General features: G+C 36.7%; 1 protein-coding gene across 3 annotated transcripts in view; it reads left to right on the forward strand.

The window, feature by feature from the left end:
* Positions 1–25,358, forward strand: part of Cnc (NFE2 like bZIP transcription factor cap-n-collar) — a 247,305-nt gene that overhangs the window by 64,367 nt on the left and 157,580 nt on the right. For all 3 annotated transcript variants that reach the window (XM_076304818.1, XM_076304817.1, XM_076304819.1), the window contains exon 2: positions 23,163–23,327. In XM_076304818.1, the coding sequence (XP_076160933.1) occupies positions 23,163–23,327 (165 nt within the window). The remainder of the gene's footprint in view (positions 1–23,162; positions 23,328–25,358) is intronic.

Here is a 25,358-nt window from a genome sequence, read left to right on the forward strand (position 1 = left end):
AATTACATTGATGATACGTCGATGGGACACGAGATAGGGGCTGCTTTGGCTCCAGCCGACATCGACGGTGGCGGAACTATTTTTCATGCGCGATCGATCTTCCTACCAACATCCTCTTTCATTGACAGAGGGCTTCTCTTCTCCTTCTTCTCCTCCTTCTCCTTCTCCTTCTTCTTCTTCTTCTCTTGCTCCTCTTCTCTTCTCTTTTCTTCTTCTTCTTTTTCTTTCTTCCTCGTGAAACCGTATTGTTGACAAAACGGCATAAATCGTTTCGCGAAAAGAGACCTTTAGAAACATATCGTAAACTGTCACTTGTCCGGGTCGAAGGAGAGGACCGATTAACGATGTTGAAACGCTACTAATCGTTTCATTGTACAATCGAGTTTACGATCTTTACCGCTAAATCAAATTCGTTGATTCGTTTCTCGAGCAAATTCCCGTTTTCTTTTCTATCTCCCTGGTAGATCGTCTTTCGAATCTCTTTTTACGGGGTTGGGATCGAAATCGCTTACGTTCGATGAGCCCTCGAACTTCTACAAACTATGGATAAATTGAAGAGAATGAGATTAAGAACTCGATGTCGCGATACGAAAGGTTCGTGTATTTATTTATTATAGTCACGGATGCACTTTGGTACAGTATTATCTCTACCTTCTCGCCCTTTCTCCAATTGAACTAGAGGTAGATAATCTATTATTATCTACCTCTTTTTTGAAAGATTTCTTTTTCAAGATATGGCAAACCTGCCCCGATATGAACCGTACCAAATATTCAGACAGGAATATAACAAAGTACAATAGTTACGGTACCGTCTAATTTTTTCCTTTGGCCATATATATTTCGAAATTAATTATTGTTCGAGAAAGTCATTTCGTTTTTTCTTTTTTTTTTGATGAAAATGAAACACGATTTTTTTAAAGTGTATAAACATTTGACTAAATTATGTATTCTCCATTTTGGAAAACGAAATGACTTTCCGAACAACCTAATACAAACTAGTTTCTTTGTTGTAAAGCATTCTAACAAGTAGGCCGTTTGTACGAATGTATGTCCGTCATTGAAAAGAAAGCAAACAAGGGTTTATACGCATTACTTTAGTTCACGATCTACTAGCTCTTTCATCGTCGTATGCGTTGACGCTATTGGCCGAAGATGGTGACGAAGACCGACAGCAACCAATTGCTACAACTCTTGTGTTCGTGGAGGAGCTAGTAGATTGTAAACCAGCGTAGGGTTTGTAATACTATCACTACATATAGGGATATATGTATCCCTATATTTACATATAGGGATGTAAATACTCGTTTGCCTTCTTCTCGTGGACGAACAATACATTATACGTATTATCTGTCCACGAGAAGAAGGCACAACTTGTTTACATCCTCGCTCCGCCCATAGTAAGGTGCATCGGCGTAGGCTCCCAATAAAGCATCAAGTATTTATAAACAGAATAATTTGCTTACGGTTTAGCTACTACCGCTAATACAATGAATTGCTCGTAATGAAAAAATGAATACAATTCAATTTGCGGAATAATCATTAATATTTTGGAAATTATTTATAGCGAAAAGAGCTGATTTGTATCTATTAAAAATAAGACAAATCCGCTTATATTCATTTTCTAGTCGATATAAAATGAAATAAGATATTTAATAAACGCTAAACGCTGCTAGCAATATCAGCAGAAAAAATTCCAATTTTTTCACTGCAAAGGAAGGAGTGAAACCTATAAAAATTTTCGAAAAGTATCTCAAACCTATGCAAAAAATGTAACGTTTAAGTTGAAGTATAGAATAAGTGCTACTTTTAGCAGAAGACATAATATTTAGATTACATGTAGCTGACAAAATAACTTTTATAATTTGTAATGTAAAAAAATGTAAAGTTATGCTTGCTTTAATTTTAGTATGACTTGTTTTTGTGTAAATTGTGATTGTATAGAATTTATCTTGGTAAAAATGAGTACAAGCGGAATTATATTATTTTTAATAAATACAAATTAGTTCTTTTCGCAATAAATAATTTTCAAAATATTAACGATTATTACAAGTACAAAATTGTACACATTTTTTCATTGCGAGAACTTATCGAATCAGTGATAGTATTTAAACAGGAACGAAATCATTCTTAATAGCTAACATTTGATTAGAAGGTTACGCCAATGGCACAGTATTGTTTCTCATTCGGTCTCGCTACCGTCCCCGTTTTCGACCAATGGTGATTCTTGCTTGCGATCGTACGAGCTATGGGCGGAGCGATGATGTAAACACGTTGTGCCTTCTTCTCGTGGACGGGTAATATTGGGTTGTTCGGAAAGTCATTTCGTTTTTTTTTTTTTAGTGAAAATGGATCACGATTTTTTTAGAGTGTATAAACATTTTATTAAATTATATATTCTTCATTTTGGAGAACCAAATGACTTTTCGAACAACCTAATAGTATATAGGTTCGTTCTTTTTGCGTCTCGCCATTAGATACGCATTCATCGAAACCAAATACATTCAATTTTCATTTATTCTTCGAGAACAAATTCTCGAACGAAAAATCATGTTTGCTTCCCGTTCGTCTTGTTCTCTGAATCCCGCGCAGGACGTATTCTCAGATTCGTCGAGCAACGTAACTCGAAAGATATTTTTGGCGAGCTAACTTTAGGATCGCACTTTATTTTTCGCAAAATTTTATGTTTATCTCAAGCATTGAACAAGTACTTACGTTCGACTGGTTTTTTTCGAGGTATAACACAGTGGAACAGAAACCCGAAAAAGTTGGCAAAATTCATTTTCTCAATGTATGCGTTAAAAGAAATCAAATGGAGTAACAGTTAAATATTTTATTTTTCATACTCCGCAATCTATATCTATTAATATTATAATACATAAACTTCTAAATCGCAGACTTTAAAACTTTGGTTTTACGGAAACTGAATTAAGCATCGCTCGTCCATCTTGAGAAGTATTATTTAAATTTCTACTCTACGATTTATAAATCTATTCAAAGTGGTTATACATTTTCAATAAACGTTCATAATTTTATCTATATAACACTATTTCTCGATCTACACAAATTTTACGTCCAAAGGTGTCCATGATTTTTGAGGCAAAAGTTTCTCAATGATATTCAGAAACTGTCTAAATAAGAAATTTTTGCGGAATCTTAGAGATAGAAACTTGAAAGTAATTTTTAACTCACATCGACTTCTGTACAAACCGAACAAAGTTTTATTTGATTTTTGACAAAAGGACTTGGGATGATTCGGAGATTGTTGCAAATTCTCTGTTAATTTCTGTTTCCTCGTATTCTTGCTACAAAGAATGATTTTTACTTGACAAAAATGGAAAATATTAAAAAAAAAAAAAAAAAACTTGAAATATTAAATAACACGAAAATTCGCGCTTGTGCAAAGTGCGCCGATGATAATTAGGAATTGAAATTCTATATAGTTTTTTCATAAAATAAAACACATACGTACAAACGTGATACTCTGAAACTGTTATTAGTTTCAAGTAACACATTCAACATATGCATGCATTTTCAACGTGTATATCGTATTTAATATTAAGCAGACAACAAAAATTTTCAAAAATAAATATACGTTAGTATATACGAAATTGTATATATTACAATATATATTATATTAATTATATAATAGAGATCAAATGTACGCTTATTTAAGAGCCTCTAACAGAAAAATGCATTTTCTGAGCTTTTTCAGGTTTCTAGACCACTGTGCGTAGGTTTCGTCCAATCTTTGCGTTTATATCGTAAAATTATGTTTGCTACGATACGCTTATTTCGATCGAGTAAAGTAGTAATACTTTCCCCGTGGAAATCGACGATTTTGTTCGATTTAATCGATACAGGCCCCGGCAAAGTGTCGTGTATCCGAGCAACCGAATATCAAAGGAATATTTTCGAAGTAACTTTAACAAAGTAAACGAGCAGACATACTTTCGCCGACCAAACTCGATGCATTGATGCGATACATGTATTACCTTGCATGTTTTATCATTTATCATCGATTAAATTACAAAGCGTCGGTATGAGAATTATCGAGTGTAAATTGCCCGAATGTTACAAGTTGCCTGTCATTAAAGCGTTACGAGAACTGAGAACTGTCTTTCAGGAAGCACGTTATCGAACATTTTATTATTTCATTTCGAAAAGAAATAAGAAACGGATAAACGTATACAGTCGGTGTGTACGCGTTGCGATTCGAACACGGTGACACACTTCGTTTCAGCGAAATTGATAAATTTTTTCTCGCTCGGCTCAAGAGACACCATTACTTACGAGAACTCTGTTTCGTTCAAATGCTCCAAATAATTCACGAACTCGTTTCGTCGACTGTCTTCTCGAACATCTTCCAAGCATCGATCTAAATTGTCATTTTAGAAACAATCGAAACTTTTCGTTAACGAAATTACAATTTCAAGAAAAAGAAAATTAGAATATTCATCTAGAATTTTAAGAAAATTATCTAGAATATTATATATACGCGTATCGTATCTATATACAGTCACGGTGCACACTTCGTTCCAGCGAAATTGATAAATATTTTCTCGCTCGGCTCGAGAGACACCATTACTTACGAGAACCTCGTTTCGTTCAGATGCTCGAAATAATTCACGAACGCGTTTCGTCGACTGTCTTCCTCGAACATCTTTCGAGCATCGATCTAAATTGTCGTTTCGTATAAATTGTTCGAAATGTTCTCGTCGATTTGTGGTTAAAACGCGGAAACGGTGAAATTATTTCGTTTGCCAAGTAGGATATTGAAAAAGCGTGAAAAATGTAGCCTGTGGAGCAGAGGTATGTATACACGCGTAGATATGTACGTACATAGATTCTGTATGTATGTTCTGTTAGCGATCGGCGCTTCGTGGCAAGACAGGCGTCCCCAGGATACGCTTCCTCCCTCTCTCTCCTCGCGTCCCAGATCCTGCAGGATGGATCATTAATCAAATTCCCCTTTTAGCTGCGCCTCCCTCTTTCCCCCTCCTTTATCCCCTCCGCGTACGAAGGTTCGGCCGCCATTATTGTACGGCTGCGTGCACGACGCATTAATTAAAATCAGGAAATTAATGCTTTATGCTTCCTATGAATCCACTCTCTCGACGAGACGCGCTCGGCCTTCATTTTTTAATCGAACCTACGAGAATTTAGGTTCCGAGCCAACTGACGGAACAGTTTCCACGACAGTTACGCGTCCTTTACTTGACAATTTTTGCGTATCGAGACGTCAGCTTTTCCGATGCATCACATTTTTTCAACATTTCCTCGACGAGTTTCACGCGTAGAATAATTCTCGAGTGTTGGACACACTCGAGACGAAATACCAAATATTTCGAAACATTTTTAACGCTAGATGTACCAACCGGTCAAAATGGCTCCAACTGCTTTCCAACTGCTTTCGTAATAAAATTTACTATAAATTCCATGGCATGTTTTCCGAAGACTTTATGATTTTTCTATTCTACGCATTTACTCGATTTTATAAATTCTCATTTTTCCTCATCGATTAATTTTCTTTTATATATATATAATATATAAGGTATAGCTTAATATTACAAAATCTGTCGGTAGTTCTAGTGTCGATCACTTCTTGTCAATTCTAATGAAGAAAACTGTACGAAAACGTTACGTTTCGAATAATTCTCTCCCTGGAACGAATCGAGAGCATCGACGGAGACAAATCCGGAAAAGTTCTTCGAGAGATTCGAGAGTCGCGTCGGGATCGCATCCGACGGTTATTAGACGCAGAACTTTTCCGAGAAAACGTCTTTTCCAAGCCTGTTTCCGGTAGTATAGTAGAATCGAGGAGACTAGTCGGTAGGCGTGACCTACGGGACCCATTAGCGGTCGGTGTCCATCTCGGTTTACCGCAAAGTGTCCAAAACCACTTGTAACTATGTGAATGCTAAGTAATTTATGAACAGTGGGCAGGATTTGCGGAACATCGTTCGCTACGGTTCCTTCCTTCCTTCCTACCTTTTATTTGCCACGGAGTCGTTACCTCGTGAGCTGCATGGAAAGATTCTTCGCGAGTTTCACCGAATAACAATTCGAATGGGAATTGCTCGTTTGTCGATTCATCGATTCAACGAATACACGTGCGTTGCCTTTACATTACAGGGAGAATCGACACGTCTTATCCGTAGTTATATACGTATAGTATATTTACATATATGGCCACGTTAACGTCCAAATACTAGTTGTTCTATTTTATGGTATTATTTCTTCGATACAATCGCGTTATCTCGTCTCACGAAATACGATTAAAAAAACGAAATACGATTTTAGAAACGATCGGGCGTTTGGAAACTTTTCGAGAATGAAATTACAATTTTAAGAAAAAGAAAATTACTTTTCTCGTTTTTCCTTTCATAAATTTGATTCTCTCGGATACTCGCAATTGTTTTGGATATACTACAAGTAACAAATAACCTACCTCGTATTTCACGTATCTCGCCTCCATCGCTAATAATTCCAGCCTTAATAAATATACGATTTACTCGTATAAATGACAAATATGTATACGGAGTGTTGCGTTAAGAAATTGTCAACTTTGTGCACGCTAACGACGAATAAATGGATACTTCTTATTCGAAATAGGTACGTACCTACCTGTTACTTCGAACCAATCGATATTTCGAGTATATTCAAATTATCTTAGGAGAAATAAAAATCGAAACGTTATTTCGAAAAATTGCTTCTTTGGTTTCGGTTTCAAATAGAATTCACCCGAATCCCTTATACTTGTATATCTACGTTAAACAAACATAACTGTGTCTACATTTGACATCGCAATCGGTTTCGAACGTCAGAATTTAATCGATTTTAAGTTACCCGAATTTTTGATCCTTACAATAACGAACAAACTCGGTTGCAATAGGTATCCTTAATTTAACGTCTCTTCTCGTGAATTTTTAGTTCGAACTCGTAAAGGAAAACGATCAAAAAAGGCAATATCATTCGCTGGCGAATTTTGTTCGTTTCTGGTAAAAGATTGGACCGAGTTATCGGGTACGCGTTCTCGCTCGGGAACGAAAGGGTGGCGTGAAAATCGAGAATAATACCTGGTCAACCTAACGGTAGAACCTGCCATTAGGCCTATTTATCGTCCACAGTCAGGTACATCTTGACAAGTTCACTAGCTGAGAAACCGTGCACCGCACCGTTCCGTGTCGTAAAGTATTCGATGGCCAACCGCAGCCCGAAGAAAGGTAGAGCTGGCGTTATGCCGTAACGAGATTACCTACAAATTTGTAAAGATTACTTATTACCGACAAGGCACTTTTCCAAGACGCTATCCGCCGCTCGGTATAATTAATCATCCGCTCTGGCTGCGTTTATCTTTAAACGTCTTTTATTCATCGGATGCGTATCGTATTAGTAATACCTTAAATGTGGAACTTTGTAGTTTTGTACTTAAAGCGGTGTCTACGACTGAATTTAATCGGACTTTATACGGTTGTTTATAATAAACGTGCAACCAAACGTTCCGATCGGAAAGATCGCAGATACGTAGAGTATGGGTGAGCAAATTATTACGAACACTTTGAAACTATTGCTTATTTAAAATTTGGTTAAGAATGGAATTGAAAGTGCTCTTGAAACGATAAATTTTTAAAAATATATATTGTATTAATAACGACATCTTACAACTATTTTGAAGCTTTTATGAGAAGATTGTGTATAAAATAGATATATACGTGTATACATATGTACGTGTGTATATATGTATATATGTATATATGTATACATATCCATACGCAATAAACAGCAATTGATCGAGAAAGTTAAGTATAACGTTACAACATCTTGAGTTTTTAATAACATCGTAAATGCGATCCCACATGGAATTGGTGAATTTCTAATGCCATGTTCGTCTGCGTTGTTTACATTATTTACAACGTACTGATAGCTAGAGCCTCTGTAAATTCTCCAAGGAGGGTTACACGCTCCGTCTGGTACGTACAAGGCAAATCGCAAACAACGATCGAATTAAATTGTTCAAACGATACCACCGGGGCTCACGGTGACAAACGAGTTCTAGCGCAAAATAATTTGAAAACCCGCAATTTGGAATGGTATCTACTTTGCACTATTTTAAGACACATTTATATTAGAACCGACGAACAATTTCGAACCGAGTTCGAAGCGACTTCCTCGTCATAAAACGAGTCACATAATGTTTTACCATTGTTCGTCGCGATTTGTCTTCGTTAACTTCGTATACGAATTAATTTTTATTTACAAATATCCCCTTTTGTCACGTTTGGATGAACCATCATCGCGAAGCGAATCATATTTAATCTTGTATCCGATTTATTCGCATCAGTGCTACACCAAGGGGTGTTTCTAATCGTAGAAACACCCCTTACAGATTAGTGTAGGTTCTTACGCTACTAATTTCTTCTTTCGACTCACTATAATTTTTTTCCCGTTGAATTATACCAGCTTTCTTTGGCTCAGTATCCATTTGCTTATTTCGTGAGAAAACCCGTGTCTCGTTTCTCAATCGACGTATCTCTAAAGACGAAGAAAGTGCTTATAATTCGTACTTTGCGCTTAGAATATAATTACCCTCGGTACAGCAACCATTTTTTAAATTGCTAATATCGTTCTTCTCGGCGTGAACTTTTAACGAGCAATCACGAATTTGAAATTCGAGCACAGTTTACCGAAATGCACTGGATCGTTCCTAATCTCTCTGACCGTATCGTAGCATCTCTCCGATTGTATCGCAACCGTGGTAAATAAATAATCAAATTTACCGAGCCTATCACCACGATTGATAACATCATCGGAGGGTTCAACCGAAGGAACAACTGACATAATTTTTCATGGTTTACAAGAGACGCATAATCTTGCTCTTCGAGCTTCTCGCGCTACCGTTACGAAGCAGTCCAACGATTCTTAATCAGATCCAAATTGGTAACTACGATAGTATTCGAATTGAAACGACTAGGTAGACAAGAAAATATCAGAATTAGGTCGATGTGGATTCCTTTGAAAACTCAAGAGAAAGCCATCAGTGTATTGAAAAATAAATTCTGCTACACAAGGTATTAAAATCACTGCAACAACATAGCCATGCAGCGATGCACACTGTCGGGACTTAAGAAGCAACTCGGGTGGTTTACGGACAATAGGAAACTATTCCAAAACTATTGGATACGTCAATAATTCTCCTACAATTGTTGAGTCTTAGCACTTATCGCCATGTTCGACGAAAAACTGAAGAAATGCTTATTTCTCACTTTATTTCTAGAATGTAAGAGATCTGGTCGAAACCTGGTTACTCCTGAAACGCTTAAAGATTTAATAGGTAATTTAAGATCAGCTTAAGAAAGAGAGAGAAAGTTATTTTGTGTTCATATAAGAAAAAGTGCTAGGAATATTATTTTTTTATGTTCAAAGTATATTTATTTATAAAATATAATAATACAACATATTTATATAGATACTTGTGCTTGTTAGAAATCAAATAAAATATCAGAAATTATAAAAGCAAACGTTACAACAAATGTAACACATTTTACTTGAAAATAACTGTGGAACGAAATTTCGAGCACAGAACCGTTCTATTCGATAGAAAATGAGACTTATTTATTCTATTCGTTGCAAACACAACAGACATTTGTTTTACACTTGCCGCAAATATACTTGAACAGTTTGAACAAACTGTTGACAAGTTTTCTCTCGTTTGTTACGATTCTCGTTACGGCACCGATGTCACATCTTCCTTTCCTGCCTTAGAAAATTTACTTCCAAGAGTAGCTCCAATTGCATTTAGAGCGAATTTTTAATCAAGTTCGGTAATGTTTTTTTTTGCTCGTGTTTCAACCAAAGAGGCTACGAACCGAAGTTCTAGTCAAAATTCTAGCTGCTGAAGAAACAAACGCAAAGCTTTCGGTTGTGTTTGGTTTTGTTCTACTTTGGGTAATTCGACAAAAAAGTAGTGTAAAAATCAGTGCCAATTATATCGCTCAATGTATAGAGCATAGAAAGAGGCTAGCGTTAAATTTCTCTTTTTATAGAATGGGAACGAGTTTGGTAAATGCGGTTAACTACTTATGTTTTATTTCATTTTAGCGCGTATCGTGTATATATAATATATAATTTATTTTCTTATTTCTCGTGTGTTCAATTGGAGCACAAAACTCGAGCACGTCTCACGGTTTTGCAACGATTTTAATGTCCGAAGAGTACAGTTCCTATTTTGATTGCAATGGAAAGAAGGATCGTTATTTTTGTACAAATCCTCCGTTAACTTCCTTCTAGCGTTTCGTTTGAACGATCTCTTCACGTTTTCATTTACTCCTCTCGAAATCCAATCTGTTTCTATTAATTTACCAGCATATACACTATTTTGTACTTCCATGTTTAGTACACATCGATGTACACAATTTACTCACGTTCGGATTAAACTTCTATATTCTTCTGGTTTATTTTTCACGAAGATTTTCATTTTATTCGTCGTTTGTAAATTCAAAAATATCGATAATTCCGCAGCTTTTTATCACGTGTTACTATCGTCGAATTTCACAGTACGAACTAGAGTATCAAAGTAAAGTGCATACAGTTGCACTATGACTCGTGAATGCAATATAAGCAGCTTCCCCAATTTTTCGTGAATAATTCTCGTATTTCGTCGTTGTTGATCTTTCCTTGATTCGTTTGTTATTCTCGTTGATCCATATGTATCACAATTTCAGAGATAACTTCATCGATCGAAAATAATTGAAAAGTTGACGTATTCTTGGCTTATCTCAGAAATTGTTTACCATCGAACGTCTAATTGGACGGTCTTCAGTTACGCGACTATTTTGTCACTTTCACTTGCATCGCAAGTATTACGTGGATTCGTTTCCATTATAAAATTCGATTATCTACTTTTCATGCCAGTATTTTCAATACGCATACATACTAAAAATTCAGTAATAAGAAATGCGTAACGCGATCGCCTTTCGTGATACGCGATAAAAATGTAAACGGAATGAGAACGGATAATGCGATAACAAGATCTGTCTTTTGTATACCTGAAAGTTATAAAACATATCTGCTATTAAACGTTCCAGTTCTTCCGGTCTCTACACGGCTCTACAACATTGCAAATTCGAATAACACAAAATACGTAGATACACATTTGCTAATACCGGGCTTGGAAAGTATCTAAAATTTTACGCGCAAATTTGTATTTTTTTTTAAAGTCGATAAATTAGTCCCAAGTTCGACACATCTGACACTCATGGCATATATCGAAGAAGAAAAAGTTTGAAATCTGCGGTAAACTTTTAGACCCGATTTTAATAAACGGATTAACCTGTTAATAAAAATATTACAGTGTTAAAAACTACGCTTATTTATCAACAAGTTAACGTAGAATAATTTGCAACTCGTAGACTTCAAATTGATTATTTTTGACAAAACATTGTACAAATTTCATCGAACTCGCGATAAATTTTCCAACGATCGACAACGAACGTATTTGTTTAATTTCGAGAACGAGTAACGGCTCTATTCTCTATTTTCTCTCGTTGCGTTACTCGCGTCGAGCCTAATATTTAGGCAACGTGTAGCATATAGCAATTCAAGCACAAAAGACAAAGTACAATTCCATCGAGGCAACGTGCACGATGTATAGTTCAACGAATAGTTTCTTTTTCCAGCATCTTGGTGTTTTTCTTTTCCTCCTTCTGTTATCCGAAGCTATCGCCAAATGTGCAACGGTTGCTTTTAAATGCACGATGCACTCGTACGTGCACTCTATCGACGTTGCCTCGGTGAAATTGATTTCGTCGCGTATCGCACGAAAACAGTCGACATCGAACGATACGTGGCACGTTGCGTGTCGTAGCAAGAAGAATGCAACATTGAACGACACGCGACACGCTACGTGTCGCCTAAATGAATATTAGGCCTTTGAACACCGTACGAAGCGACGGTGGCAAACTCGTTTCCACCGTGGCAAACTCGTTTCCACCGATGTTCGAATAGTTCGAAATCCACGGAATTTTTGGAACACGCGACGAATACTCGAGACGGTTAATACGCTTCGAGGCGATCCGTGATAACCCGTCGCGTCGTTTCTTCGAAGACGCACTTCAATTCTTCGAGAACTCGACTTGTCTTTATCCGATGTCATCGGCAACAATGGAGAGTAATTACATTATCACGGTGTTGTACTCTATACGATCGACGTTCGATGCAGCGGGTTATAAAACGTAGAGTCATCGGCTCGTGTCCCGCGGAAGCAAAATCTTTTCCGTTAGGAAGACGGATCGATCCAAGACCCCGCGCGAGATCGTCGCACCTGTTGTTCCGAGTCGAACCAACCAACGATCGGATGCGAATCGCGTTGCTCCACAACAAGCGTACTTTTCTCCTCGTAACCATCCTCCTAAATTGATATACATCGCAACGATCGACATCGATACGCGTTTTCCAAGTCTCGATACCGTTCAAACACTCGATCGAATCTTAAACAATCGAGGAAATAACGGTGTTCGGTTAGAAAAACGATTCGGTTCGAAGAGGAATAACGATATTCCAAAGTATCGTATTGGATATATGCAATGTTGTATACGTTAAAAACTGTATGAAATTTAGTAACATTGCGAAGTCTTCATTTTTATCAATTCGGTATTAATCGAACAACGTACTTTGTAGAATTTTAACATTATTTCGTAAGCTTATTTCGACTTGTTTCATGCGAGCCTGTTCTTTGCACGTTACACATCGAATCCATTTTACAGACGTAGAATCGGTAAATAACTCGCTAAAAATTACAAACCACGTCTGCAAAGTGCTGCGATTAATACAATTGATACTTTTTTCCCCGATAGAGCTAGTTCCACCTCCAGTTCTTGTTTATATGGGAATAAAGTGATCAAAGCAGTTCTTCCTTTTCTTCTATTACCTTCGTCTTGTTGTATGTTTTTGTTCGCGTACCGGTAACAGTATTTTAGGATTACTGATTACGAATGCTGATGATTCGACGTTAAGACTTTGATATCGATGTTAGAATTTCTGTAAGTTCAGATGTGGATGGTTGGATTTTTCTATCGATAAATGTCGACCTTTACCTGCTTACCTCTGTTTATTATGTTTGTTGCCCTCTGCGCATCGTCTCTGTCGATAATTCGTGACAGTGATAAGTAATTCGGGAAAATCCTCTCTAATAAATGGAAACGTAGATACAATATTTCGTTCCAGTCTTTTCTTTTATTTCATTGTTTATGCCGCGCGCGCACACTGCTTACAAAAACAAAATAAGTTTCAATGTAGGTACGTACAACATGCCCGCGATTATAATCGTCCTAGAACAAAATTCGATATTTCTAGTTTCACCTCGCACTAATTTTTCGTTAAATATTATATATTATATTTATTATTGTTAAAATACTACATAAGAACGGTAAAATAAATAATATACCGACCGTAATAGTCTCTTAAGTCCTTGGACAAAGAAATCTCGACGTTACTACAAACAACGCGTTAATTTGTTCACTTGAAATTTTCAAAACTCTCTCACCGATAATCGATATATTCTTTGTTCTGCGACTCAGCTCGTACTGTCGCGTGTTCGATCCGAATTGGACACCAAGTGTTCAAATTATGCTTATCACGTCTCTAAATTTCTAAAAATCACTTGTACTCGATTTTAACCCTTTCTCCGCTTTTATCCTACTTTCCTCTATAGTGAAATAGAGGGGAGCATGGCGTTAATCAGTTCACTGGAAATTTTCAAAATTCTCTGCCCGATAATCGATATATTCCTTGTTCTGCGACTCAGCTCGTACTGTCGCGTGTTCGATCCAAATTGGACACCAAATGTTCAAATTATGCTTATCGCGTCTCTAAATTTCTAAAATCACTTGTACTCAATTTTAACCCTTTCTTCGCCTTTTATCCTACTTTCCTCTATAATGAAATAGAGGGGGGCATCACTTTAATTTGTTCACTGGAAATTTTCAAAATTCTCTGCCCGATAATCGATATATTCTTTGTTCTGCGACCCAGCTCGTACTGTCGCGTGTTCGATCCGACTGTGGACTGCTTATTATCGCGTCTCTAAATTTCTAAAATCACTTGTACTCGATTTTCACCCCTCTCTCCGGTTTTATCCTACTTTCCTCTACAGTGACAGAGAAGAGGGGGGGGGTTTTGGTGCCTCCTCGTTCGGGTTCGTTCTCCCAATCCGTGTTTCCTCGGTTTATCTCGGCGTACGGCTAATCGAATAAAAATTAAAGGTGTCGATATCGTCGTCGAGCCCGTGCCGGACGAAACACGGTCCGAACGCGGAGCGGAGCGGAGCTGAAAGAGAGTGTAGCCCAGCCGTGGGCGCGGCGGATATCCCGCTGCGTCTCTCCAACATGGCCGACCTCGTATGCACACCCACGCTGTCTCTCTTTCTCGTTCCTTCCAGGCATCGAATTACACGCTCGGTGAAGTAATTTTCAAAGGCGCGTCCGTGATCGAGCGTGATGCAGAAACATATCCGTTACCCTTGGGTTCCGATGCACCGCGCCACGCCGCTCCACGCCGCGCCACGCCGCGCCACGCCGCGCCACGCTGCGCCGTGTTAAAATTTCCGATCACCGATAACGATGCTCAAAGATTAATGACTGCGTACCAACCGGCTGCTCCGTCTTTTGCCCGCGTACGCGTCGGCCAATTGTTACGATCGATCCGCGCAAATACGCTCACGACCGGTAAATAAATAATCGTGGCAACGACGAAACGTCCCTGGTGATCCGGCCGATCGCGAGAAACGAAACAACCGGAAGAGGAAGCTTCGAGTCCTAACGAGACGGGGCAAGGAGAGATTCTCCGTTTTCGACGAAACGAGAGTAAGTAGATAACCTACGTCGGGGGAGAAATGAGATAGGAATTACTGTTTAGGAAAATCGTCGAAAACGTGTCGATATATATTCCTAAGTTCGAGAAACGAACGTGGAATCCCTGTTGATAATGTTGCACCGCAACGTAAATTCCTGTGGTTCGTATCGTCCAAGAGTGGAAGTTGTATATACGCGTCTTTCTCGCAACTATGACTCCATTCTCGAATACGTCCACGCTCGAACAAAGGAGAACCATTGCAGACCTCCTTTTATTCATTTTCAAGATCCTCGAGTCTGTAACTGACCGGGCACCGAACATCCAGTCGATAAAACTTCAGGTTACCCCTAGAACTTTACGAGATACTGATCACCTTTTTACGTTGATCGCAACCGATTTTTGGGTGGGTTTTCAAAGCGACTAGGAAGGCAAACGAGTGCAATAAACGGCTCGAATTTTTCGAAAGCGGTGTAAGAATGTTTCTTTTCCCGGATTGTATCGTTCTTGTGAAACTTGAAAAGGCTCACTGATAAAGTAGTGGTGATGATAATAATAATAACGACAATGATAATAGTAATAGTAATAGTAATAGTAAAATGTAAACAAAGGAGAAATGAATAAAGAAGACACATATAAATGGCTGAAAAACGGACAACTCTTTCCGGAAACAGGTTTCGTGATGGCCGTTCAGGATCGAGTAATAGCAACCGAAAACTACTGAAAATACATAATCAAAGACAATGCAATAGCAAATGATACATTTAGAAAATGCCACCAAACAAAAGAAACAATAGATCGCGTAAACGGTAAATGCGAACTCATGGCCGGAAAATAATACACAGAAGACACATATAACAGCAATAGTACACCAGATAATAAAACAAATATACGGGATTAGTACAGCAACTTACCATGCTACAAATATACACCAGAATCCATAACAGAAACTGAAAATTATACGATATATTGGAATCGAGTCGTACACACTGACAAAACAGTAATCCGTAATAGACCAGATATAACAGTGCAAGATAAGAAGAACAAGATTACCTATCTCGTAAACATATCGATCCTAAATCACACAAACGTAATAGTCGGATACAAAGGAAGATATAATAGTAAAATATGAAGACTTCGAAATTGAAATAAAACGAACATAGAAACAAACGAAAAGTCACAGTACTGTCATCCTTTATATTAGCTATAGGAATCACGTGTTTGTACACTCGTTTATATACACGTGGTAAAATTAAATCTAGAGAAAAATACACACACGTGTTCTTTACCGCTTACTTGAAGTCCTATACTAAAAATGTGAGAAAAGTGGAAGGGGTACACCTATTCTCACGTACACGTTCGATTCTGGTTTGTTATTCGTCGCGGCAGTTGCAAACACATGTGGATTGACCGACGAAGAAGGTAGCAGGATAGAGAGAGATAATGAGAAACTCGCGCAGACAGAGCCCCATTGGCATAGATGCAACATATTATTATTATAGAATTGTTGCATCTGATACGGGACAACCATTTTTGCTAGTTTTGTACAATATACTAGGAAAGCATTGGTTATATAATTACCAGTAGCAGTAAGTGAAATTCTTTTCGGGAACAAAAATGAATAAAATAATTTAGAAATAAATAAAAATGAATTTTCATTCCGTTTCGAAAGAAATTATATACAGCGTGCGGCACGTAACCGATGTCGCGATTTTTCAGGCACTTCCAATAGTCCGATGGAAAAAAAAGATGTACACTTTTCTTTAAGAAGAAACTTAATTTTCTGATTTTTATTATTCCGTTCGCTCTGTATTTCTTGTACGCGTTAATAGGAATGTCGAATTTTAATACTTTTGGAGTATCGTTCTTTCGAGAAACTCGATACTCTTTTTGTGGAAAATAACTAGAGTTAAGTCGGATCGTGTCGTAGAAAATATTTGATTCCATTAAGGAAAGTTAATTATTTCAAAATCGTCTTTATTATTACGTAATAAATGCTATTGATATTACATGATATTCTTTTTTACGTTAAGTAACTCTTACAAGATAAAACAGATTATTTTATGCTCTAAATATATGCATAAACGAAACCACAGTAGTTTATAATCTCCAAGCTTTATATTCGTATACATATTGAAATAGGGACGCGATTAAAAATCTATTCCTACTACTATGGCAGAGACCGTGGCCAAGGCTCAGAATGTGCGGCTTGTGTGGGGATGGGCGGTCCGATCCCTCTTTGCCCCTGTGTCGTCCCGCGAGACTTCAAGTCAGCGGTAAGGAATAGGTACCTAGGTACCTACTACATTCGGGAAGCAATAGTACTGGAGAAAAAAAGGATAATAATAGAATAATAAACCAAGTATTTTTTGTTTCTTTTCATTATAGTTCTTTTCTTCTCTGTCCATTGTAGTACATATATTTATTTATCAATGATATTTCTTCAAATGTAATCGAGAACGGAGCAAACACAGAAAGAGAAACATATATTATAATTACACGTTACAAAATAATATAAACATTAAAATACGATCTAATTAAAGTTGTCGATCTGTTTCTTAAATAAAGAAAATTTTAACGCCGAAATAATCGAGCATTGACGAGTAAGGTAACGAGAAGTCGAACGGTAGTACGCCAGAAAGGAAATGAGAAAGTTTCTCAAACATCTCGACAAAGTATCTTAGTTGATACAAAATAACACTTGCGGATCGCGTGTTCGAGCGTTGATAATTTTAAAGAGTAAGGAATAAGAGATCGGCGGCAAGTATCTTAGATTCGAAAGATTTTAGATTTAATTTGCATCGAACTGCTCGTAATCATGATATATATCACACGTTTAGAGGAACACACGGAATTGGAGTATCAATGGAACCCGAAACTTTTAGCGCGAAGTTTGCTCGTAATTTTGGTTTCGGAATGCGATCGATAAAATTCGATGCTTTTTCTCTGCTTCTCTCCACATCTTTCATATTTAAACGGCAACGATCGTTACGATTGATGTTTCGCGAACGAAATAAGTGTCTGCTGTTCGAAAATACGAACGATTTCTTTCTTTTTTTTTCTTCCGGAAACAAAATTACAAACGAGTTTAGTCGCGTTAGTCGGTAAATACGGTGGATAGCATTTATCGCGTTACTCGATCGTATACCCTGCGTAGTCTCGCGATAACACCGGGATTTAAATTAGCGAAGAAAATCCGTAGATCGGTTAACGAGCTTGAATACGAACTCGGCGAAATTGGCTCAATTAAAAGCTACGGGCCAGCTGCCCGGACGGTTGTGCTACGTCATGCAATCGATCCTTTTTCCCAGGTTCTTTCTTCTCCTTTCGATCTCCACTATTTAGAGATGCATCGATACTCGACCATCGTTAATCATGCACTTTTGTACACACTCGTCGACGAAACTCCCTACGGGGAGGGACCCCGTGGCAAAAATAAATCTCGCGGGATACCGGTTTTCGTCGACTTGGAAAATTTTACGAAAACCTCCACTTCGAAGGTTCGCTGTTCAGGCACCAACGAACCCAATTATTCACAGGTAGGTCTCGATTAATGCGAGTTCGATGAAATTGTACGAGGTCGCGTTTAATGCGAACGAAAATTCCCATTGACGCGAGGTTCGCGAGACTTCTTTTCTTCGGGTCAATCGTGGAAGTAATTTCTTATATAAGAAAGGATATAAAGAATAATAGTATATAAAGAATACGCGTGATACACGAAATCGTATTCTGATCGGTTCTGACAATGGTAATCGAAGCAAAAAAGATTTTGGGAGATGTAACAGACGCGTGAAGAGAACTAGAATTCGAGAACCTGGAAAACGTCGATGTCGAGGAACTCCTCGATGCACGCGAGAAAAAATTGAACAATGTATATGCGAGGAATGTAACATCGAAGTATAAGAGAAGAAATTCACATTCAAAGAATTCGAAAATATATTTCAAGACCTGCCGAGGTCCTAAAGTATAATGGAGAATTTCGAATATCGATCCGAAATATTGATCGAAGTAGGCAAGTTAACGGAGAACAGTCTTGAACAGAGTATTGCGTGTTTATCGCCACGTATACGAAGATATGAAAAAGGAGAAGAAAGTACAATCGATACTGTTGAAATATTTAAATAATTTAGTAAAGTACGTACGAAAAGGTATGTTTATAATTTCTTTTTATCGTATATGTATTTCCTCTGAATTAGAAAAAATTCCTATCTTTCAAATATTCTTCTATGAAAAAGAAGAAAAAAGTGCAATCGATACTGTTGAAATATTTAAATAATTTAGTAAAGTACGTACGAAAAGGTATGTTTATAATTTCTTTCTATAGTGTATGTATTTCCTCTGAATTAGAAAAAATTCCTATTTTTCAAATATTCTTCTATGAAAAAGGAGAAGAAAGTACAATCGATACTGTTGAAATACTTAAATGAATAGTAAACATGTTTGCGTTATAATAATTTAATAAAGTACGTACGAAAATGTATGTTCACAACTTCTTTTTTATCGTCTATGTATTTTCTCTGAATTAGAAAAAATTCCTGTATTCCGAGCATACGAATAGTGTGGATTCGAATAATGCGATCAACTTCCGATATTTATCGCTTAACACGACGTTGAAAGGCGTTATCTGTTCGGAACGCGTTATTCGATTCGCTTGTTCAGTGATACAACAATCGAACAGGGAAAACCAGGGTCAAGAGTAAAACAATTTAACTTTGGAGTACGATTACGACAACACGATCGCACTTTTAACGACAATTTTTGTAAACTGTATTCGGTTCAATGAAACGAATCAGCGGATGCAAATAAATGCATACGATCGATGCATGGACGAGACAAGACCAAACTCACAGTCTGTTCTCTTCTATTACATTTTTCCACACGAACGTTTGTTTTTCTTACCGACTCGTCCATAGGTAACATTATTATCTCGATGTTACGGATGTTATCGTCCTTATCTCAGAACTGTTCTAACGCAACGTTGTTTGAAACAAAAATCAAATCCTTTATTAAATTCAATTATAATACTAAACGAAACTTTTTCAAATAGTTACAGATTACTCGGTTTCACAATTACCACAAATTCTTCGTGTGTCTAATTCTAAGGTAAACATTGTATCTATCTTCTCGTTTCGTTTATTGGAACGATACGAATCGATGCATACAAAACAATAATATATTCTTTATCTTTTTTATCGTTATATTCCTAGTTTTCGTTCTTAGTCCGGTTTTTATAATTTTTCTGTATTTATGAAATTTATTTCTGAACGAATTCGTAATAAATCGATATTCGCGATACTCGTAATGATACATCTAAAAACTTTATTACGTGCCATCGATACATTTTTTTGCAAATAATCCTACCCCTTCTCCGTTCTATCAATGATAACGAGCCGTCTCGTATCAGGGGAAATACACGAAATAATTCGTTGTTTATCGATTTCGAGCGAAACTGTCGTACTTTTCCGAGACACTGAGGCGACTTAAAATTTTTTTAACAACATCCCGTAATTGTTTCGGTACATCCTACTGTATTGCAACCGATGAAAGAGGACTTCAATGACCCGCAACAAAGAAACCGTGAAACAACGGGTTCGTTCCAAAACCGTGCACTTACATATTTACATACAGTGGTGAACATATACATATGTATATAACTAGATACTTAAAAACAGTTTTTGCTTGATTAAATTCCATTGTTGGTAATATCGTACATATAAAAAGGATATAAATTAATTTTCATTGCAACTTTTTAACGACTTTTAACACGTGTATATAAAAATACACATACTTGAACTTTAAATTAAGTGAAATTTTCAACAATAGTCGTTTTTATATTTCGCTTTACGAGCATATACTTACTTACGAACAATACATTATCGATATCGGAACAGAGGTACTGTTTTTAAGAGTGAAAATTAGATTAAATATTATGTCGCTATCCCAATGCTATTCTTTTTTAACAACTGCTGCGCAATTTCTTTGCACAGATTTTATTGAACGAATACATCGATCAATTACCCTGTACAATTTGTTAATATTTTTTAGCTTTTCGCGTTTTAGTCTTATTTCCTTATCTGTATCGATCCGAAGCATCTCGTAAGGTTTGTGACGGTAATTTTTTTTTAACGAGCTTCTCTGTAACGGGTCGTTATCGGCCCGATAAATAATGAAAACGCTCCATTGTTTCTTCGATACGATGGATAAAACCGGTACCGTTTATGGTCGTACTAACGCGAAACGAGCACGGATCCACTCGGTTCGATATATTTTGTATTATGTTCTTCACCATGCCTTACGAAAGTTTTGCCGTCAGAGCTCGAACGATTAAACTTACTTTCGTCGATAAATAGAACTTTTCGATTCGAACCATTCGTCATCGTTCGACGCAAACTTAAACGTTTAATACTTACACGCGTTTTTCGTGTTTATTCTTTCTGCTGTGTTATTCGTAACTCTGAAACGAAAGAATCGAAAACAGGTATTATAAATTCCGAATACGAGATACGTTTAAAAGTATGCTGCACTTCGAGCACTTGAAACGTAGAGAAACTTTTGTCTTGATGAACATGGTGTTCGAGTTCAAATTGACGAGCATTTCTTTCGTAATACCACGTATGTGTTTGAACAAAAATTACAAAGAGGAAAAATTGTAATATTTTGTTTTATATCAATTTTTTATATCTATTGAGAAACATTTTGTGAAACGAAGATGATTGAATTTTTCAAATGGAACGTGGCACACTTTTTATGCTATACGAATAGGTATGTTGAAACGAATTCATCCAATTGGTATACAATGATCTTCAAGGTTGTACAAAGTCAGAAACGAGAGAAACGAAATTTGTAAAATGTTTTGTAACATTGTGTCTACCAATTGTTTATTTTTTTATTACAACTAGCTTGTGAAACGTGACTGATTGTTTTATTATCATTTAGTATCGGAGTGTTTACATCCGTTTCTATTCTCACCGAACGATTGCTTATCGAGTGATCCTGTTAATAAAAAATGTTTACAAATATAATTCTATAAAATACTCCAACTAATTTTTTTATTCCTGACCTTTTACGACTTTGAAAGTCATTACATAGCACATGGATGAATTCGTCTCGACACGTGTATTTATATGGCATAGAAGTATATATCGCGTTCCATTTAATAAACTGAAGATCACCTTCGTTCCTTGAAAAATATTGCACACGTAAACATTTAGCAACAACGTATAGTATTCTACCTCTTTTATTTTTTTTTCCAAATACTTATCGTTTGCGCAAAACATGCTGGACAAGTTCAAAATGAATATTTTTCGAGGAAAGAAAACAATTCTTAAGGTTTTTGAAAGAAACGCACAAAGTTTGTGACAAATTCAATCACAGTGATCGAACGTTTCGTAATTTCATTGCATTTGTCCGTAAAAAAATGGTTCGACCTCGAAGAGGTACATAATATAATACCGCGCGATTAAATTTGTTTTAAAATATACTTTCGAACGATATAAAAAAATATGTGCATTCCGTTTAAAAGATCAAAGTACTTTGTTTCGCAAGAAATACTGCAAACCTAGAAAATTGTCACGCGCTATTGCGTTGGTTACAAAAAAACATAATACAATTAATGTATATAATGTATAATACAAATAATACAATTAATAATAACACAAATACCCTCTGTATCAACGAGAGTACTATCGACAGATTGACAATGTTTTCCCACTAAAAATAAGCCTAACCTTCTTAGAATTATTTTTAATTAGGTACAGATACATACACGCAATTATATAAACGCAAATTTCATTTAACGTTGCGAGCTTTCAACGAGGTTCTAATGTGCAACGTAAATAAATTAAAAATAGTCCGATCGAAATCACGTTCACGTACATTTTCGTAGAAAAAATCTCGGGTTCTTTGATAATATTCTTCTATAGATAGAATGAAAAGTAACGATAAAAATCATTCCGAGCTGCGAGTCGACAATCGCGAGTAGATAATTCGAGTCTCCGTTCGTTTTCAGCGCAGCTCGTTCCTTCATCGATTTACGAAAACGAGGGAAAATCGATTCGGAGACGTACCAGCAAAGTTCAATCCACGTGTAGATACTGTATACGTATATTTCCCTCGTTCGAACTGCAAGATTGAAGTGAATTTCTCGCAGACTTTGAAACTAGTCGAGCGAGAGTCCGTCTCGTTGCAATTTATCGGTTAATTTCTTCGTTTCCATCGTGTAGTATTATTTTCGGTGCGTTAACTCGGTTAAGATTTTCGATTAATCGTCGAGAAGATTACATCGGAGAGAGATTTCTTAAGAGAATTGATGTTTTCAGGACATGGATCTGATCGAAGTGCTTTGGAAACAAGACGTGGATCTCGGATTCACGTTGGTGGAACCGACCGTCGTCGTGAAGAAAGCATGCACATCGGAGAAGGAAACCGAGGACGACATCGAGAAATTGAAAGCTCTGGAAACCATCAACGCGGGCAACGAAAAGGTTTGTAAAATTCTATCGAGGGTAGATGGCCCAGTTACTGTCACTATATTGCGTAACTTCGTTCAATTGCCTCAGAAATCATTCAATTTAAAAAGAAAATTGTTCCAAATCGGAGCGTAACGATGTTCAACGTTTCTTTAATTTATGAAAAGTTTCTCATACATTGAACGCGACAAATCGATTAAAAATTAATCGAAAATGTACAACGTAGCTGTCGAATGTCCCTATTAATGTTACCCCAAAAATTGTCACTCGAATGGAAATGATTCTTACCAGTAATTCGTTTTACGTAACTGACATAAGATGAATAATAAAATTATTATATTGCTTTATTCACATTATAACAATTCCATACACTTTCCGCTTAAATTGATCGTATCTGTCTTTATGCTCAAACGGCACATTCACCTTCTAATATTAATTTTTAATTATTAACCGTGAAAATATATATATACAATGTTTGCGCATCGTTATGTAAAAAGAAATTTCAAATTTAATATTGAAATTGCTTCGTAATGAATCATCGTACATCGTTCCGTTCTCGAATAAAATCATTGAAATGGCAGTGATAGGGGGATTGACATTTATTAGGACATCTACCCTACGTGTTGTCTATCGTCTTTTGTTCCGATCGCAAAGCCGACTTTGATATTCGCGACGCTTTCTCCCGTCCAACCGACCATAATTAACGATCAACGGCTTTATCGTTTATCGACCGTTGTTCTCCAAGAGTACGATATTTTCTTATCTCGCGTTTCTTGCGTATCTTTTCCGAGCGACGCGACGGATCGTTCGGTTTCTACGCGCTCCCTTGAATATTCGAAAACGCGATGGATGAACGACTCTCGCTTCGCAATCGTGTTTCTCCCGATGGTCGGGAAGAGACGAAATCTCGATTCGTCGGAGACAACGGAGAAAGAAGAAAAAAAGAAAAAAAGAAAAAGAAAACCGTCCCGATTCGATCGTATTAATACTCGATCGGATACGATCGCGAGAAACAAGCGATCCGTGTCGATAGATTGATATCGGTTTGCGAAGTCGACGGCGAGGCATTAAACAAAGGTGACGCCACTCGTTTGACCAACGGAAGAATTCGGCATTCGGGGTGGCTGTCTCGTTGCGACCTTTCGGCCAAGCATTTCGCCTTGCGACTATTAAATAACTATCTATGTACTTACTAGTGTTCACTAGTATTAAATAGATATCTATGTACTTGCTAGTGATTAATAGTATTAAATAGCTATATGTGTGCTTGCTAGTGTTCACTAATATTAAATAGCTATCTATGTGCTTACTAGTGTTCACTAGTATTAAATAGATATCTACATGCTTGCTAGTGTTCACTAGTATTAAATAGCTAGGTATGTGCTTACTAGTGTTCACTAGTATTAAGTAGCTATCTATATGCTTACTAGTGTTCACTAGTATTAAATAGCTATCTATATGCTTACCAGTGTTCACTAGTATTAAGTAGATATCTATATGCTTACTAGTGTTCACTAGTATTAAATAGCTATCTATGTATTTACTAGTGTCCACTAGTATTAAATAGATATCTGTGTACTTGCTAGTGTTCACTAGTATTAAATAGCTATCTATATGCTTACTAGTGTTCACTAGTATTAAGTAGATATCTATGTACTTGCTAATGTTCACTAGTATTAAATAGCTATCTATATGCTTACTAGTGTTCACTAGTATTAAATAGATATCTATGTACTTGCTAGTGTTCACTAGTATTAAATAGATATCTATATGCTTACTAGTGTTCACTAGTATCAAATAACTATCTATATGCTTACTAGTGTTCATTAGTATTAAATAGATATCTATGTACTTGCTAGTGCTCACTAGTATTAAATAGCTATCTATATGCTTACTAGTGTTCACTAGTATTAAATAGATATCTATGTGTTTACTAGTGTTCACTAGTATTAAATAGCTATCTATGTGCTTACTAGTGTTCACTCGTACAACGCAGTTATATAATATCCCTTTCGCGAAATTCTTTCGAGCTCGACGATTTCCGAG

This window comes from Ptiloglossa arizonensis, chromosome 2 (assembly GCF_051014685.1).
Source record: "Ptiloglossa arizonensis isolate GNS036 chromosome 2, iyPtiAriz1_principal, whole genome shotgun sequence".
NCBI lineage: Eukaryota > Metazoa > Arthropoda > Insecta > Hymenoptera > Colletidae > Ptiloglossa > Ptiloglossa arizonensis.